General features: G+C 47.9%; 1 protein-coding gene across 1 annotated transcript; it reads right to left on the reverse strand.

Moving 5' to 3' along the window:
* Positions 1–2,007: 2,007 nt before the first annotated feature.
* Positions 2,008–18,658, reverse strand: SSC4D (scavenger receptor cysteine rich family member with 4 domains; the record flags this gene model as incomplete). Its single annotated transcript, XM_081889507.1, has 11 exons — positions 2,008–4,235; positions 5,458–5,785; positions 7,902–7,979; positions 8,901–9,212; positions 10,335–10,412; positions 11,558–11,638; positions 13,572–13,886; positions 14,915–14,986; positions 16,990–17,295; positions 18,381–18,416; positions 18,646–18,658. The coding sequence occupies 10 exons, from the start codon at positions 18,656–18,658 to the stop codon at positions 5,469–5,471; spliced, it is 1,608 nt and encodes a 535-aa protein (XP_081745633.1). The 3' UTR covers positions 2,008–4,235; positions 5,458–5,468.
* Positions 18,659–19,213: the final 555 nt, after the last annotated feature.

Consider the following 19,213-nt stretch of genomic DNA (forward strand, 5'->3'; position numbering starts at 1 on the left):
AGGTTGGCAGGAGCTGGGACCGAGCAACAGGAGCTCACCCCGATGCGGGGATTCGAACTGCCGACCTTCTGATTGTCAAGTCCTAGGTTTTGTGGTTTAGCCCACAGTGCCACCCGCATCCCTCCAAAGAGTCATGGCTTCCTCCAAAGTATTCTGGGAGTTGAAGTTCATTCAGCATGCTGGGAGTAATTAAAAGACCCCTATTGCCCTCAGACCCTCCAAGGGTCCCAATTTTCCTGGACAGTCCTGGATTAACAGAAGCCATCCCAGTTTCTGATTTGATCCTGGAATGTCCCGCTTTTCCTTAGGATTTCCCTATTTTCATCAGAGAATTGTTGGAGGGCATGGAGTTAAGCGACCCCGAGCCAAAGAGATAAGTAACTATACAACCTTTACAAGACATCTGAAGGCAGCCCTGTACAGGGAAGTTTTTTAATGTTTCATGTTTTCTTAGGTTTTTATATATGTTGGAAGGTGCCCAGAGTAGCGTGGGCAACCCAGTCAGATGGGCAGGGCATAACTACTAACATTATTATTATTATTATTATTATTATTATTATTATTATTATTATTATCATCATCATCATCATCATCATTATCATTATCATTATCATTATCATTATTATATAGGATGTCCCTATTTTTATTGGAGAAATGCTGGAGGGTATGAGCTAAGCCCTCCCATGATAAGCCCTCTCCTCTAAGAATCTGTCTAATTCTCTTAAAGCCATCCAAGATGGCAGCCATCACTGCCTCCTGTGGGAGGGAGTTCCAAAGTTTAACTATGCGCTGCATGAATAAGTCTTCTATCTGCCACAGGCTTGTTGTTGTGGGGATGGAATAAGGACGGGCAAGCCATGTCTGTCACCTTGAGCTCCTTGGAGAAAAAAGTGGGATACAAATGAATAAATTAAATAAATGACTAACTAAAGAGCTCTGAAATGTGGGCTGGAGGACCGCAACTTCCCCGTGCAGAGAGACCCAGTGTAGTGCAGTGGTTAGTGTGTCAGACTAGAAACCTGGTAGAGTCCAGGGTTCAAATCCCTACTTGGCCATGAAGCTCCCTGTGTGACCCTGGGTCCAGTCACTGCCTTGAAGCCTACCTCACAGGGTTGTTGTGGGGTGAGGGAGAAACATGCATGCCATTTTGAACTCCTTGGAAAGAAAGTTCTGATACAGACGTGATAAAACCTAAAATAACGCTAATGTGAACACACACGGTGTCTTTAAACAGAGAGAAACCGAGCAAGAGAGAGTTTTGAAAGAGCTTTTATTTATTCAAAAAGAACATATAAGAAAAAAAATGACATCCTGGAATATGCACACTAAAATATTAACAAAAGAATTATACACTTTCTCCCCCTTTTCCCCTTCCCATGTTCCCTCCCCACCCAAATTACATATATTTACATGGCTGGGGGCTTTGCTTTTCACTTATTCTGAGCCAATCCTGCACTTTGAGCAACAATTCCCCTTTCTCTCCTCTCCCCCCCCCCCTTTGGCTCAGTTTACCTATTGCTAAGGCGGTCATTTCTTGCTGCAGACTTTGCTTACATTGGGTGACTGAAAAGCAATTAAGTTCTACACACGGCGGAAATGCTTTCTTATATGTGGGTTGGGAGGAGGGGGTGGGTGGAGAACCCAGCACCAAACGTTAAGGAGGATTTTGTTTTATTTTTTAATGAATAAGGCTGTAGTCCTGTGCCCACTTACCTGGCAGTAAGTCTTGGGTACCTGAAAGGGGCTTGCTTCTGAGTAATCATGGATTACTCAGGTTGATCCAGGGGCTGCAGAAGAGGAGGGCTATAGATCACTTGCGGGGGGCAAACTCCCGCCTGTTTATAACACCTAGCTTGCAGAATTCGCATTGGCTGCCAGTCTGCCATGGGGCCGAGTTCAAGGTACTGACATACATGTCCTGTTTCAGGACCTGGTGACTTGAGGGTCCGCTTTATCCCTTACACACCCAGCGTGGGTCAAAGATCTCAAAGGTCTGCACTGAATGTGGTGGCCCCTGCTTCTGTGGAACAGAATTCTCATTGGCGCCCTCTATCTGCGCTTTCCAGAAACAATCCAGATGGATAGAAAGCTCTCTGCCTTAGGCATGTGGCTTTTTTGAAACCTCTCTTTAGTTATTTGTTTGTTCTGTTTAAAAAAAACCATTTCCCGTTGCTTTCATGCCTGGTTTGCAAATCACATTGAGACTCGCCTGGAAGGTGTTTCATAAATTGAATGGAATGATAATTCCACCGCTGAGCCTGCGTGTTGCTCCCTGGAAGGAGGATATGTGTCTGCTTAGCTTTGGATATTCTAAATAAGCATTAAGAAGAGGAAAGCAGAGCTTACAGGCATGTTTCTTTTCTCTCCCTCCATAGATTCGGAGCACCCAAAACTGCAAAGGGGCTTTAACCCTTACTTCATTTCAGGGGAATCGCAGAATTGTCACGTTGGAAGGGACCCTAAGGGTCATCTAGTCCAACCCCCTGCAATGCTGGGGCTCCATGGTAGAGCCGTTGCTTCGCATGCAGAAGTTCTCCGGTTCAATCTCCAGCATCTCCTTTCCTTTGCTGTTGCAAAGACAAATTTCTGGTGTTTTCCCTTCTTCTATTCATTCTGAATGAATGTTAGAGATTATTCCCGATAAAATGGTTTCAACTCCATCAAATCCTGGGAGATGTAGTTTGTTAAGGAGGTGCCTATTCCCCTCACAGTGCTACAATTCCCATAGTAAGGGCCAGCCCTCCCATGAGACCAGGTGAGGCAACTGCCTCAGGCGGCAGGATCCACAGGGGCAGAAGATACTGATATAGATCTTTATCCCATCCCCCTTGTTCCTGATGTAGATCTTGACTCACCCCTTCTTCCCCTCCTTCCCTGGCAGGGAATTGGGTGCCATTTGGTGGTTTGCCTCAGGTGACAAAATGTCTTGGGCCAGCCCTGCCCATAGTGGCTTAACAATCAACCCCTCTTCAATAAAAAATAATAATAGTTTTTTATTTTAATTGGACTATGATTGGAGATGTTAATTGGATGTTTTTATTGGAAAATTAATAAAAATATTCTTCAAAGGGAGCTCTGGGGTATGTATCTCTGTGAGGGCATTAGCGGTCTCCTGACAACTCCCAGCACCCTTAACAAACTACAGCTCCCAGTTTTCTTTGGGGGAAGTTTGTAGCTAGTAAAGCGTGCAGAGAGTTGTCAGGATACCCTCCAATTCCCCTCACAGAGAGCATTATGGTGCTACCTCAAAGAGTCATGGCTTCCCCCAAGGAATTGTGGGAGCTGTTGTTTGTTCAGGGGGCTGGGAATTATTAGGTGGCCCCCATTTTCCTCACAGAGACACAATTCCCAGTTACCCATGAAGAGGGATTGACCGTTAAACCACTTTGGGAACCATGACTCATTAATGGCGCATACCCTCCAACATTCCTCTGATGAAAATAGGGACGTCCTGAGGAAAAGTGGGACATTCCGGGATGATTCTAGGATGGCTTCTGTTAATCTAAGACTGTCCCGGGAAATAGGGACCCTTGGAGGGTCTGAGAACAATAAGAATCTTCTAACTTCCAGCAGCCTAAATGAACTCCATCTCCCAGAATTCTTTGGGGGAAGCCATGACTATCTGAAGAGGTGTCCAAGAGTGCTTTCAATGGATGGTGTTGTGAGTGTGGCCTGGGACTCTCTCTACGGCGCCTCTGCAGCGCCTCAGGCCTGCTCTGCACCCTCCTCAGGTGCTTTTTCCTGGCTGAAATGTGTCCTTAAGCCATGAACTGACCGCTTGCTTCGCTGGATGGTGGAGAAACGTACATGCAAAGGTGTAGAAACCTCTGGCAGGTTTTGTGCACCATTGGAACACAGCCTGCTGGACAAAGGAAAGAATCCTGTCCTTTGTGTCCGTCCCCCCACTTTTGTCAGTGCCCTGCCCCACCACCGGTACCTGGCCCCCGGCAGACTACTCCACAAGGGAATGCGGCCCTCGGGATGAAAAGGGTCCCCCGCCCCCTGACTGAGGCGACGAGCGAAAAGCGGTCTTCCTGGCTGCAGCAGTGGGGTAGAGGGTGTTCTCTATGTCAGGTACGTACACCAGTTTTTATACAGAGATTTACACATGTGTATACACACACACACAAAAGCTGCAAAGGCACCATTGGAACGAGAAGGTTTCAGCCACTGTTGGAGGAAGCTGAGGCTCCCACAGCTGGAGCGCTGTCCTTGCGAGGGCTGGCGACACCCGTCTGAAAGAGGAAGGGCCCATTTTGTCCAGTTAATTTGAGATGAGGCAAGAACCGCTCCCGACACAAGCTTATTGTTTAAAACAGAGAGCGGGAAGGTAGCCAGACTCAAAGGCATCCGCCGCCATCCTAGACCTGTGGCTGGTCCTGTCTGATGGTTCCTTTGCAAATGCTTGGGAATCCACTTTATTTTTAAATAGGTAGCTTCATTTTACATTTTTGCAAAGGCTCTTCAGATGATATGGGCACAGGCAACTCACAACTTAGGCACATATAACTTGCACGCATTCAGCTTTATGCACTTGCCCCCCCCAAAAAAAAAATTAACGGGGCAGTGGAAAGGGGGAGGTCATCCGGGGGAAAGGATTTTGGAAACCCCACCTGCCACTGAAAACACAATACGCGATTTTGGGCTTTATGCATTATCCCCAGAACATAACCCCAGCATGAGTTGAGAGTCACTGTATTCTAAAATAGGAATGCTGCTTTCTGAGAAGTTCTAGCCTGTTGGCATATTTCTGCCGAACAGCACCTACCAAAATCAAGTTTTTGTGGTGTTTTTTTTCCCATTTTAATCCATCCATTCACAGCCTTAGGTTCACTCATAAATCCATCCCACCCTGTTTCTGCATTAATCCGTTATTTATTTATTTATATATTTATTTATCTATTAAATGCACTTACGTTTGACTTTTCAAATAAATAACTTCATACAAGTTATTTGTATTAAGTCCAATTTAAGACAAGTCCAATTTAACTGCACAGCCCAGAAATCCTATAGCCGATTGTGTTGGAAGTGCAGCGGCGCAGGTCATTCCGTTTGTACCTTAAGGGTTAATTCTGTCCCTATTGAAATGGGGGTGGGGCGTTGCTTAGCAACCAGGCAAGTCACCTGATCCACGTGGACTTGAAATACCACCCTGTGGCCACTCGCAGCTCTGGTGGCGCTGCAGTACAGGCAAGAGTTGACTGTCAGGATCCACCCCTGCTTAGACCTGGAACCTGAGGTCAAGGAGGAGGTGCAGGAGAAGCTGGATTCCCCCAAGCAGACCCACACACCCTGCCAATGACCCTTTGGACGTCTCCTCGTCCTGTTCCTAGCCAGCTCTCTCAGGTAGCACCCCTAGCCATCAACCCCAGCAGATAAGCTGCATGCAAGCCTCCTTGGGAACAGGGGAAGCGCATGCCTGCCCTTGCCTGGATCAGGGCCTGGCTCAGACCGTACCTTCCGGCGCATCACAGGAGCCTGCAGAGAGCTCCCGCGTCTTCCGAGTGGTCGCAGTTGTGCACATTCCAGCGGATGTGGGAGCAGCGCAGCAGGGAGCTCTCGTCGCCTTTGCACTTGAGGTTGTCGAGGAAGATGTAGCCGGTCCCTTGGCCGTAGCGGGCCTCCCCCCAGGCGGCCAAGGCCCCCCCACAGCCCAGTTGCCTGCACACCACCTTCACGTCCTTGAGGTCCCAAGCGTCGTCACACACCGTCCCCCACTGAGACAGGTAGAACATCTCCACCCGCCCTTCGCAGCGGTGGCTCCCATTGACCAGGCGGAGGAAGCCTGCAAATAGGGGAAACATAGGGGGGTGGGTGTCACAAGACTTAACTGAAGCTCCCCCCCCCAGTTTTCCCTGTTGCTCCTCAGCTGAGCCAATAATGCGCTCTGCATAATGTTACCGTATTTTTTGCTCTATAAGACTCACTTTTTCCCTCCTAAAAAAGTAAGGGGAAATGTGTGTGCGTCTTATGGAGCGGATGCAGGCTGCGCAGCTATCCCAGAAGCCAGAACAACAAGAGGGATTGCTGCTTTTACTGCGCAGCGATCCCTCTTGCTGTTCTGGCTTCTGAGATTCAGAATATTTTTTTTCTTGTTTTCCTCCTCCAAAAACTAGGTGTGTCTTAAGGTCTGGTGCATCTTATAGAGCAAAAAATACGGTACTTTTTTCTGTATGCCACAACAGCTGCAAGAATATTGCTAGCGGAGAATTGGAAGAAACAAGATTTACCAACTATAGAAGAATGGCAGATGAAGATGATGGACAATATGGAACTTGCTGAACTGACCGGGAGACTCCGAGACCAGAGAGAAGAGACGGTGGAAGAAGATTGGAAGAAGTTTAAGGAGTATTTGAAAAAATATGTTAATATTTAAATCTTAGAGTGGATTTAGGCTGTAGGGTTAGAAGTAGAAGATAGGGTATTTTAAAACAGTACTACAGTATTTGCAAGTGATAAAATGTGAAGGTTTTTATAGTTAAAGTAAGTATGATAAAAAAAAATGGTTAGAAATTATGATATATGTAAACTGCTAAAGATGAGGTAAAATGAAAATCAGATGGGGGGACTTGGGGAAGCCCACCTAACAATGTTTAGAAAAAATAAGAATAAGAAAAGAGTCTGTTTGTATTGTTTGCTTTCCTGTTTGTGTTGTTTATTTGTGTTATAAAATGAATAGGTTTTCTGAATAATAATGATGATGATGATGATGATGCGCTCTGACAAGCTCAGAGTTCCTCCAAAGAGGAGTCTGTCCACCGCAGCTCTAGGCGGTTCACTGTTCTGGCTGTGAATAATTTCTCCGGCATCTTTATGCAAATCTGTTCCCCCACCTACCGTAAGGGAAATCTTCTGGTTCCTGTTACTCGGAGTGCATTAAGGATATTAGGAGAATCTGCTTACTCAGACTGTATTAAGGACGTGTCAAGAATGCTTGTGCAGGAAAAACTCAGCCTCAAGCGAGCCCGGAAGAGAGCAGGTACCCTCTTATTCCCGCTGAATCAGGCATCCAGCTCGAATAACACAGGCACGCTTTGCCTCTGAGAATGTGACTTAATTTCTATGTATGTGTAAAGCTAAGCAAGGGAATACCTGTGTCATTTTCAGGCCTGGGGGTTCAACTTTTGTGGGTTCTGTTTGATCAAGCAAAGGCACCTCATCCATCACAATACTGTGTTTTTTAAAAAAAGCTTATACTGCACAACACAGAATCGGGATTCAGGATGACCTTAGCTGGGCCAAAACTAACAAAAAGAATTTCATCAGGGACAACTGTAAGGTTCTGCACTTTGGCAGGAATAACCAGATGCACAAATATAAGATGGGGGGCACCTGACTTACCACTAATACATGCAAAAGGGGTCCAGGGGTCTTAGTAGACCCCAGGCTGAACATGAGTTAACAGTGCGATACAGCAGCAAAAGCACCTCATGTGATTCCAGGCTGCATCAGCTGACGTATAATGTCTAGATCGCTGGATGTCATAACCCTGCTCTATTCTGCCTTGGTCAGATCCCACCTGGAGTCCTGGGACCAGTTCTGGGCACCACAGTTCAAGAAAGACATAGACAAGCTGGAAGGCAGGCAGAGAGGGAGACCAAGATGATGAAGGGTCTGGTAACCAAGCCTTGAAATGTTTGAGGAAGTTGGGTATGTTTAGTATGAAGAAGAGAAGACTGAGAGGGAGATATGATACCCATCTTCAAATACCTGAAGGGCTGTCACATGGAAGGCAGTGCTCAGAAAAGACAACCTCTCTTCTGTTACCATAGTGCTGCCCCCTGAGAAATATTGCCCTAGGCAGCCACCTAGAGCAGTCACTTGCCCTGTTCCTGCCAAACACCAGGGGTTTCAGCTGAGAGTCAGCAAGCGGGGAGCTAGAGGCCCTGTGCCCCACATACCATCCTTGGGACGTGTGGTGGTTGATGTGGTGGTGGCAAAAGGGTCTTCTTGGAAGAGATCTCCAGATTCTTCTGCACCTGGGACCAGGTAAAAATCAAGGGGTACATTTAACAGCATAGAGACACACACCCCACACACATCACACAGAAAGGCACTGGGAAGTGCAGTGCAGTGGTTAGAGTTGTACTAGGACCTGGGAGACCGGGGTTCAGGAACCTGTACTAGGACCTGGGAGACCCCACTTAGCCAGGAAGGTCACTGAGGGACCTTGGAGTCAGTCACAGCCTCTCAGCCTAATCCACCTCACAGGATTGTTGTGAGAATAATATAGGGCAGGAAGTATGCGTGCCACTTTGAGCACCTTGGAGGAATGGTAGAACAAGACAATAAAATACCCAACCTTGAAAGTTTATTTAGAAAGAAAAACACTGACTTCATAGAGAATTGGAGAGTTGGAAGGGCCATCTATTCTAGTCCAACTTCCTACCATGCATTTATTTTATTTTTAAAAGGTGGCGCCTGTGACAAGGAGCAATTGTCCTGATTCCCTCATGAGCTGTTTACATGTCTTGCTGTTAATCATACATTCATTCCACACTTTTCAGTGCATTATTCCTCAGTCGTTTTCCACACCACAAAAAAAGTCTGCTGTGTGTGTGTCTTTTATGTGGATTTGTTGTGCTGGGGTGACAAGAGAACTTTGGTCCCCTTTAATCAGGCAGAACTAAGATTCTGATAAACACACAACTCCCTCCTGCAAAAGACTGACAGCTTGGAGGCATCCCAGAGGAACCTGTGCTGTTTACATTTTATAACACCAGGTCATTTCTATCTCCCAAAATTCTCTGATCCACTGGAGGTTTTGGAGAGCTGCCTGTCCGGGATTCATTAGCTGTGATTCCTGCACAGCAGGGGGTTGCACTAGATCACCCTTGGGGGTGGGGGCTTCCAACCCTACGATGAAACCACAACCCCTCCTTTCCACCTGTCCCTCTCACCTCTGCATATGACACCGGCGTCTTCGTGGTGCCCACAGTTGTGCTGCCCCCAGCCCAGGTTGAAGCAGTCGGACAGGTCAGTCTCTGTGCCGGCACAGTCCACATTGTCCAGGAGGATGGGTCCGGTGCCGTAGCCGAAGTAGCCCAGCACGGTGGCCACCACCGCCGAGCCGCAGCCCACCTGCCGGCAGACCACCTGGGCATTGGGGAAGTCCCAGTCGTCGTCGCAGACAGTCCCCCAGGAGTCCCCGTACAGGACTTCCACCCGCCCTTGGCAACTGCTGTTCCCGTTTGCTAATCGTATGCCACCACCTGCTGGTCAGAAAATGGAAGGAGAGAAAAGGCCGGAGTGACTTATGGAAGGTAGTGGACTCTCCTTCCTTGGAGGTTTTTAAGCAGAGGTTGGGTGGCCATCTGTCAGGGAGACATTAGCAGAGATCCCTGCATTGCAAGGGAATTGGACCAGATGGCCCTCGGCATCCCTTGCAACTCTACAACTCTATGCAACTCATCCCCCACGTCCACTTTTCCTTTGATTTGGGACCTTGTGGACATTCCGGCTCCTGGTTTTTCTCTCTCCCCTGTTTCACTTTTTCAGAGAGTGGCAAGAGTACAGGCAAGGGGGGCTTGACCCTCATGAATTCTGTTGTTTTAGAAACAGTCTGTATCAATAGTTGCTGGATAGCTCAGTTGGTTAGGGAGTGGTGCTAATAACGCGAAGGTTGCAAGTTTGATGCCTGCATGGGAGAGCTGCATATTCCTGCATTGCAGGGGGCTGGACTAGATGACTCTCAAGCCCCACTTCCAACTCTACAGTTCTATGCCTATGATTCTAAGCAAGGGGCCTCAGTGCCCGTGCACAAACTTCTACAACTGTGTGCACAGCAGACAACATGCACCTGCCTCCTCCTCCCACCCTTTCAGAGATGCAGAGAATAGGGACTGGGACTTGGAGAAAGTTCAGCGCTAGCAACTCACACCAGCATAGTGTATGGAGGTGGAAACAAGGGCAGTGGTTTACCAAGGACACGGGAAATAGGGGCTGCCTAAACAGGGAAAGCTGGACTATAGAAACCTGACATTGGGGGTGGGGGGCTGTGGCTCTAAGTGTGTTGCTGAACTACAACTCCCATCATCCTTGTCTGCTGGCCACACTTGCTGGGGCTGATGGGAATCGTAGTGCAACAACACCAGGAGCGCTCAGGTTCCCTGTCGCTTACATGGACACAAAGAGGATGTTATGGGACGAGAGAGGAAACACCAGGGCTTCGTCCTTCCTGCTCCTGGGTCTATTTTAACATTGTCTGAAATAAACACCTTCCCATCAGAGAGACTGTCCCCTTCAATCTCCAGCTCTCTCAATCTCTTCTTTGCAGGTTTTTACATCTCTGACGAAGCTTTATTTCCATCGACAAAGGGCACAAAAACACTTACTTCTTCTTTCTAGCAGGAGAAGGGCTGAGGTCACCATCATCTCCGTCTCAGGAGAAGGCTGGTCTCGACCATCTGTGACTGCAAAAAGACATATCCTGTCATCACAACAACATCCGGCCTCCAATTACATCCCACCAGTTGCCTTTGGACACAGATGGGCAAGCCATGAGGCAGGAAGGCAACCCTGTGTTTTGACCTCAGCTTCCGGGACTATCTTTTTAACTGCACCTCTCCTGCTGGTCCTTTAATAGAGATTTGATCTGCAGCTATCAAGACCCCAAACTCCAAGTGGTGAAAGACTCTGGGGGAACCTGCACTATCCTAAGGTTTGTTTCCTTGGAATGAAGGTCAGTGGAGATGGTGGTGTCTTTAAGGTATATGGTTTTATTTACACATATATATATACAGTCTGAGCAAAGGATGGAAGGGCTCATAGCATCAACACCCCACCAGATCTTGCTTCCTCATTCACCCCACCAGATCTTGCTTCCTCAATTCCAGGGAAGCCCCAAACTCACAGTTTTGGGTCCAGCACAGATCAAGGCATATCTATGTATCACCAGCTTCTAGTAGCAATCAAAAACTTTCTCCCCAACCTCCACATAAAGTCCCCCTTGGCCTGCTGTTCTCCATCCTAGGAGGAGGTGGCATTCAGGCAGGTGAGGTGGGAAAAGGCCCACCCATTTGTCTCTATGGCAACAGAGCAGCCTCTTTGGACACGTGCATGGCAGTACTCAACTGGCCAAACTCAGGCCATTATCTTACAAAGAAACTGGTTCAACAGCCTCTTCTACTAGACTCTAAACCTTACTAGGTACAGGATCACAGGCCTGGAGGGGACCCACAGGTATCATCCAGACTGACCCGCCAGACCTATAACACTATATTTCTATGTAGTGCAAAGTTTCATTTCAGGTTTCCCCCCTCCCCAGGAACAATGGGTCAAATATGGTTCTCTTCCCATTTCACCACATTGGGGTTGGAGTGGCAAACTGGCTTGTGCATCTATGACAGGGGTGGGGTTAGGGTCTGAAGCCTGGTGGATCTATCTAGGCCTCACAGGCCAAAAGTTCTCCACCACCAATTTATGATCGCAACCAGCATTGTCCCAGGTGTGCAGATAACACAAGTGTGCTCCTATATCTTTGAAGTCATGGAAACATAAACTGTCCCCATTGGGGTTTTGTGGTGGGTGGGATTAGCAACAGCAGGTTCTCCCTTACCTGTGGCTGTATCAGTGAATGACTGTTCATAGTTGGGAGCCACTGAGGTGGTGGCAGCTGTGGTCGTGGTCATCCCGAGACCTGGAAAGAGACAATAGGTCATCAATCAAAGCAAGTCAGTGAATTTAATGTTTAATTCAAGAAACCCAAACGGTGCAGGCCTAGAGATTCCCAGCAGCTCTTCCCAGCAGGTCTTGCCCCAATGAGGCAGTTGCAAACACTGAAGGTCCCCTGCCTTCCCACCACTCCCTAAGATTCCTCCTCCACCAGGTCTTTCCCAAGCAATCTTAGGCTCCTTTGTCTAGTCTCTCATTGCTCTGCCCTTTTCATCCCTCTGCATGTTCTGGGAGACCAGGGGAAAGAGGAGCTGTTCACAGCAGGAGGGGAAGACTCCCTGGATTCTTCAGCAGCCTCCCTCCACTCTACCTCTTGATTTCCCTCCTCCTTCCTCAGATTCTGTACAGCTCTCTGCCCCAGCCTCTTGCTGCTCACTAAACCCTGTTTCTTCTTCAGCTTCCGACACCTCCTCCTCGCCTCTTCTTCCTCTGACCACGCATTGTTGTTCCACCACCACTTCCCTGGCTCTGAGCCTTCTTCCCCCGGGGGTTCCCTTGGGGGTTCCCCGGCTGGTGCCCCCCCACTCTTCTGCATCCAGCCAGTCCACGACACTGTGGTTCCTTAAAGGTGCTGAGAATTGTTAGGAGGTCCCCTAGTCCCCTCACGGAATGACAATTCCCAGAGTTCCCTGGGAAGAGGCCTTGATAGAGCGGTTTAACAAGCAGCGAGGAGCCAGGGTGTCAGGCTCTGACCGAGAGGATTGTCCTTTTAAGGCCTTCCTCAACCTCAGGAAAGGGGTGGGTCCTAGGATGAGTTTCCAGACCTCTGGGAAGATGAAAGGCCTTGTTTCATCCCTAGATCTTGCTAGTAGAGGATGAGACTCTATATCTCCATGTTGTGTGTTTGAGCACGACGCCCACATTGGGCAAAAAGATTCCTGACTTGTAGGGGGTTCACACTAGATGACACTTGTGGCCCTTTCCAACTCTATGGGAGCAAATCTTGGCGCTTTCCAAGGTTCTGCACAGGGTGGATTTGATTTATGGTAAATCAAATCAATTTAAATCACTAAGTAAGACTTGATTTAAATCATTTATTTTTACAGAAAGACTCATTCTTGCTGGTATAATCTTAATATTTACAACCAGATGAAGGTTTCATTTTTGGAATAATAAATTTTCAGAGTAGATTTAACAGTTATATCAAAAATTACTGATTTGGTTATACTATTAGAATAACATAGATAATTATAAAATTATTGTGAGGTTTAATAAGTTAACTGTTTACATTTGGACAACTTTTCTGCTGTACTTAATTGGAAGAAGAAAAATAATCATTTTCTTAATAACAATTTAAACAATTTATTTAACTAAAACAATAACATTGTAGCATATGTATCCATGTTTGTTAACTGATGTGGTTAAATGTTTTTTTTAAAAAAAAAATAGACAGAGTTTTAGCACACATGAAAAACTTAAAACAAATCCTTATTTCCTGATGAATAGCCTTTGGACTATAAAGTACCGGTAACTTAAGTAGAAAACTATCTTTGGAAAGATTTTTCATCCAAAAGCATTTTATTTCAAAAATCTGATTTAAATCACAAAAATCTGATTTAAATCTTTAAAAATCCAATTTTTTAAATATATTTTTAAAACATCATTGATTTTTATCCACCCTGGTTCTGCAATGCCTTGCTAGGCGTTCACAGGAAGCTGCCTCACATGGAGTCAAACAGATACATCTAACTCAGTATTGTCTACACTGACTGGCAGCTCCCCACGGTTTCAGGCAGGATCCCCCCCCCCAGCCCTACCTGGGGATGCCTCTGGGGACTGGATCTGCGGCCTCCTACCTATAAGCAGATGTTCTAACCACTAGGCTACAGCACTTCCCACACAGGGCGGCTGCCCGCTTTGCCTGCCCGGCTGCCCCAAGCCCTGAGAGGTACACCCACCTGAGCAGATGACACCAGCATCCTCATGGTGACCACAGTTATGGATGCCCCAGCCCAGGCTGTAGCAGGCTGAGAGGTGCGGCTCGCTCCCGTCGCAATTCACGTTGTCGAGGAGGATGCGCCCCGTGCCGTAGCCGAAGTAGGCATTGGTCCTGTAATCTACAGCGTGCCCGCAGCCCACCTGCTTGCACACCACGGCCGCATCGCTCAGCCCCCAGTCGTCATCACACACCGTGCCCCAGTTCCCTTTGTAGAATATCTCCACCCGGCCCTGGCAAGAGTTGGCGCCGCTCATCAGCCGGATGCTCCCATCGCCTGGAAGAGGGATAGGGAGAGTCAGGGTACAAATTGTAGACTTGGAAGGGACCCCTGGGATCATCCAGACTGCCTCCACTAAGGGAAGCCCAAGAAAGGAACCTGCATTTTAGTAGTGGCTGCAGTGCAAGTGTTGTTTTTTTTTTTAAAATTTCTATACCGCTTTTAATAGGGACGTGGGTGGCACTGTGGGTTAAACCCCAGAGCCTAGGACTTGCCGATCAGAAGGTCGGTGGTTCAAATCCCTGCAACGGGGTGAGCGCCCGTTGCTCAGTCCCTGCTCCTGCCAACCTAGCAGTTCGAAAGCATGCCAGTGCAAGCAGATAAATAGGTACCGCTGCAGCAGGAAGGTAAACGGCGTTTCCGTGTGCTGCTCTGGTTCACCAGAAGTGGCTTAGTCATGCTGGCCACATGACCCGGAAGCTGTACATCGGCTCCCTTGGCCAATAAAGCGAGATGAGAGTCGGTCATGACTGGACCTAATGGTCAGGGGTCCCTTTACCTTTACCGCTTTTAATAAAAATCTCAAAGCAGTTTACAGCATATTAAATCAATAAAACAATAAAACATTAGCCGAATGATGTTCCTCTGGCCTCACGAGGAGCCTCTTCAGTAGGGCTGGTGTGTGTGGGCCCTGCCCCCTAGGCCAGGTGGAAAGGGCCTTGCAGGGAGCAAGGGGATAGGGACTATCTCTCCTTTGTTTCCCCATTATTGGCGGCGGCGGCATCAGCTGCTACAGCAGGAGAAAGGGAACAAACAGTTTCTCTCCTTCATTCCCCCTCCTGCAGTTGCAGCACCTGGTAACCAGGGATGAGGAAGGCAACCAGTAGCAGCAACAGCCTCTCATCACACTGCCGTTTGCAGTGCCACCTGTTGGCAGTCATAAGAACTGCAGCTTGATGAGACCTTTACATTTTTCTTATAAGTTAAGATATGAATAACAGCAACACTATGTACATGTATGGTGTTGCTATTGCGAATCGTGCTAGCTGAGGACAGCTTCTCATGTGAATCCAAAAGGCACTCACTTTCCCCATTTTGCAACGAGGCGGTGGCTGCTTTGCTGATTGGTCCTCTGGATGCTTGGGTGGGCAATAGCTCTGCAAAAACAAACAACCCAACAGAAGGATGAACGTCAGTCAATCATCTCCATCAACAGTATCTGCTTGGCCTCTGCTATGCATGCAAACATGTATACCTCCATCATTTTAAGCAGGGCCAGTCAACTTGTTCAATTAATTTCTTAGATGCTTCCATTGTGGTTTATGACATTTGACTGCCTATTAGAAGAAGTAGTAGTAGTAGTAATATTTAGAATTTCCTGCCTTTCACTAACAGGTCTCAGGGTGGGTTACAATAGGCTCCTTCATTTTACTGTTTCTGATACCAGCTAAAAATGTTTTTGTTCAGGCACACATGTAATTTTATTAGGTACATTTATTTTTTCTATAAAACTGTTGATTTTATCTATATTTCACTTTTAACAAATGTCTGCTTGTCTTTAAAGTATGTTGATTTCATCACTATTTTCTGATGAATATTTTATGTAAACAACTTAGAGGCGGGCTTTCATATCGTTTAAATGATGTCCAAATGTCATGGGCTGGCTGGATGCAGAGGAATGGTGGGAGAAACCAGCTGGGGAACTCCCAAGGGATCCCCCAAGAGCCAGAAGATTGGAGGTGGGATGGTGAGAAGGAGAAGGAGACTGGGAGGAGGTGGTTCAGAAGCTGTAGAGGCAACAGGGTTTAGTGAACAGGAAGAGCTGTGGAAGAGCACAGTTCAGACTCCAAGGCAGAAGCAGAGGCCAGGGATTCTCAACCTCCTACTGCTCCCCTCCTGCTGGCCTCCTAGAACACACAGAGAAATTACCATATTTTTTGCTCTATAAGACTCACTTTTTCCCTTCTAAAAAGTAAGGGGAAATGTGTGTGCGTCTTATGGAGTGAATGCAGGCTGCGCAGCTATCACACAAGCCAGAACAGCAAGAGGGATTGCTCTTGCTATTCTGGCTTCTGAGATTCAGAGTATTTTTTTTCTTCTTTTCCTCCTCCAAAAACTAGGTGCGTCTTGTGGTCTGGGGTGTCTTATACAGTGAAAAATACGGTAAATGGGCAGAGCAGAGGGTGGTTGTGTGCAGACTCAGCCTGAGATTGCGTGGGAAAGACCCTGGAGAGAAGGAGTGTGAGCCCCTCCATCCTATGCTCAGGTGGTATATATGTGTAAATAAAACCATATATCCTAAAGACAGCACAGTCTCAACTGACATTCATTCCAAGGAAACTGAACCTGGAAGTCTTTCAGCATTCAGAGATTGGGGTGTTTGTACAAATATATAGGACCCACCCTATTCTTGTAACCGTAACTGATCTTAATATTGTATTTTTAAATTACTGTAACCCACCCTGCGACCTCATGGTGGGGGGGGGGGGAGAGGTAAGAAATCAAAACAGCAGTCAAACAAATGTGGTATCCTTCATTCTACACCTTTAGGAACCAGGCAAAAACATTCCTTTTTAACCAAGCCTTTGGTTGACCTGATCAACATCCCATACCCTTTTAAAATGTTGCTCTTTGTGGGAGGGGGTATTATTGGATTATTGCATTTGTTTTTATTTTATATACTGTGATCTTTTTATGTGAACTGCCCTGAGACCTCTGAGTATAGGGCGGTATATTAATAATCATCATCATCATCATTATCATCATCATCATTTTCTCTTTAGAAATATCATTTAATCCCCATGCAATTTTATTACCGTCATAACTTTTTATGTTTCTATCCAGCCTTTCCTCCACCCTGTTTAAGATACACAGGGTTCCTTAGGGGTTTCCCCTGCAGGACAGTGTGGTGCAGTGGTTAGAGTGTCAGGCAAAGACCTAGGAGACCAGGGTTAAAAGCCCACACTTGGCCATGAAGCTCACTGGGTGACCTCTGGCCAGTCGCTGACCTACCTCACAGGGTTGTTGTGAGGATTAAATGAGGATGGGAGAACCATGTGTCCCACCTTGAGCTCTGGGGACGGGGGGAGATGCAGTAAATAAGCCTGCTTCACCCCTCTCCCTCCTGCTACTGCCACCAGACAGACCCAAACCTTTGTACCATTACAGGTGACAGCCACGTCCTCGTAGTGGTAACAGTTGTGGATGCCCCAGCCGTGGCTGCTACACTCGCTGAGGGCTGCCTCTCTCCCTTTGCAGTCCACGTTGTCTAGGAAGATGGGCCCACGCCCCTGGCCGAAGGAGAGGGTGGCCGGCATGGCGATGGCATGGCCGCAGCCCAGCTGGCGGCAGACCACATTGGCGTCCACGATGTCCCAGTCGTCGTCGCACACCGTGCCCCAGGTGTTGTTGTAGAAGATCTCCACGCGTCCCTGGCAGCGGCTGCGCCCATTGACTAGCCGGACCTCTGGGAGAACAAGGCCGGTCCATTAGAGCAAATGGGACAACACCCTGCCAAACTCAACCTGCCCTCCCTTGCCTGCCTGCAGTCCACGGGGTAGAATTGGCTGCCACGTTCCTCCTCCTTAGTCCCAGCATTGCCCTTGAGGAACTCAGCAGGGCTGTCATGGATTGGCTGGATGCAGAGGAGGGGAGGGGGCGCCATCTGAGGAACCCCCAAGGGAACCCCCAAGAGGAGAAGGCTCAGAGCCTGGGGAGTGGTGGCGGGACGACCATGAGCGGTCAGAGGGAGAAGGCGGAGAAGACTGGAAGGCAGCAGAAGTTGAAGAGGCAACAGGGTTTAGTGAGCAGGAAGAGTCTGTGGCAGAGTGCAGTTCAGACTCTGAAGCGAAAGCAGAGACTGAAGAAGGGTGCGATCAAGAGGCGGCTGAAGAGTCCAGGGAATCTCCCCCTCCTGCTGTGATCGTCACCCCTCCTCCCTGGTCTCTGGGGACACACAGAAAAATGAAAAGAGCAGAGCAGAGACTAGCTGTGCGCAGACACAGTTTGAGACTCCATAGGGAAAACCCTGGAGAGGAGGAGCCTTAGAGAGGGGTGGGAAGGCAGGGACCTTCAGTCCTCACAACTGTGTCATCTGGGCAAGACCGACCAGGAAGGGTTGCTGAGACTTCTAGGCCTGAGCTGTAGTTTGGTTTACTTGAATGAAGAGTTAACTTCGCTGGCATCGGTGATTTATTACCATCGTGCTGATCTGCACCTGACTCCAGCCCTGACCAGGGCGGAGGATGGGGACAAAATTGGAATGAATTGTCTCTGACTCAATCATTTGCCTCTGGCGCCACCTACTGTTGGGCTCCCTGCCTTCCACCCTACAAATGGGCACCAGCCACCACTGGCCGGGGGACAGTCCTGCCCATTACATCATGGACACTGTCCAATAAGCTCAATGGGAGGGGCTTGCAGGAGGAAGCTAAAATGGGCAAGGATTCAACAACAACCCAGGCATCATTTAGGAACCCTTTCCCAGATCTCTGCAGTGATCTATAAGATGCAGCTTCAAGTGCTGGTTTCTCTTTCGCAACAAGAGCTCACCTGGAACGGGCACCTGTGCAACCTCAGAGCCACTGGCTGAAATGGAGAAAATAAAAGTTAAGGCAGATTGAATGCCACCCCGGATACACACTTAATGATGCAATTCTGAGCACTTGTACCTGGGAGCGAGTCCCATTAGGAACCCAGAACCATAGAAAACTGACTTATACTGAGGTCAGATCCTTGGTCCATCTGCATCAGTACTGTTTGCACCAACTGGCAGCATCCTTCTAGATTTTCAGACAGGGTTCTTTCCCAGACACACCTGGCGATGCCATCAGGGATTGAACCTGGGACCTTCCGCGTGCAAAGCAGATGCTCTAACCACACAGATCAGTTCTAAATGCCTGTTCATGGATGGGGACCCTGTAACCCTCCAGATGTGGTTGGACTCCAGCTCCCATCATCCTTCACCATCGGCCATCCCAAGCGTACAGGTGTGCAGTTTTAGTCCAAGCTGAAAGGGATCAGGGCTTGCGCAGCCAGCGTATAGCAATACAGTGGTACCAAAAAACCCACAGCTTTTGAGCTCCATAATTAAACAGAAGCAGTGATGTGGTTGATGGGTTCTTTGGGACAGAACTGGTTTTATGACCCCATGCCAAGGATGATGTTTAAGGTCACTCAACGCAGATTAGATACCTGATCTTCTCCTATTAACATGCAGTGTAACTAACCTTGGCCCAATTCTAAAGGTGGAAAAAGCATTTGGGGATTTCAAAAACAAACCATACCCACAACTTCTAAATTCCCCATCCTAGATGTGTAGTGTCCTGCGACACACACACACACCAACAATTCCCCTTGCATGTTGAGTTGTTTGGGCAGTGGGT

The sequence above is a fragment of the Podarcis melisellensis genome (assembly GCF_964234715.1).
Source record: "Podarcis melisellensis genome assembly, chromosome: 15".
Taxonomy (NCBI): Eukaryota; Metazoa; Chordata; class Lepidosauria; order Squamata; family Lacertidae; genus Podarcis; species Podarcis melisellensis.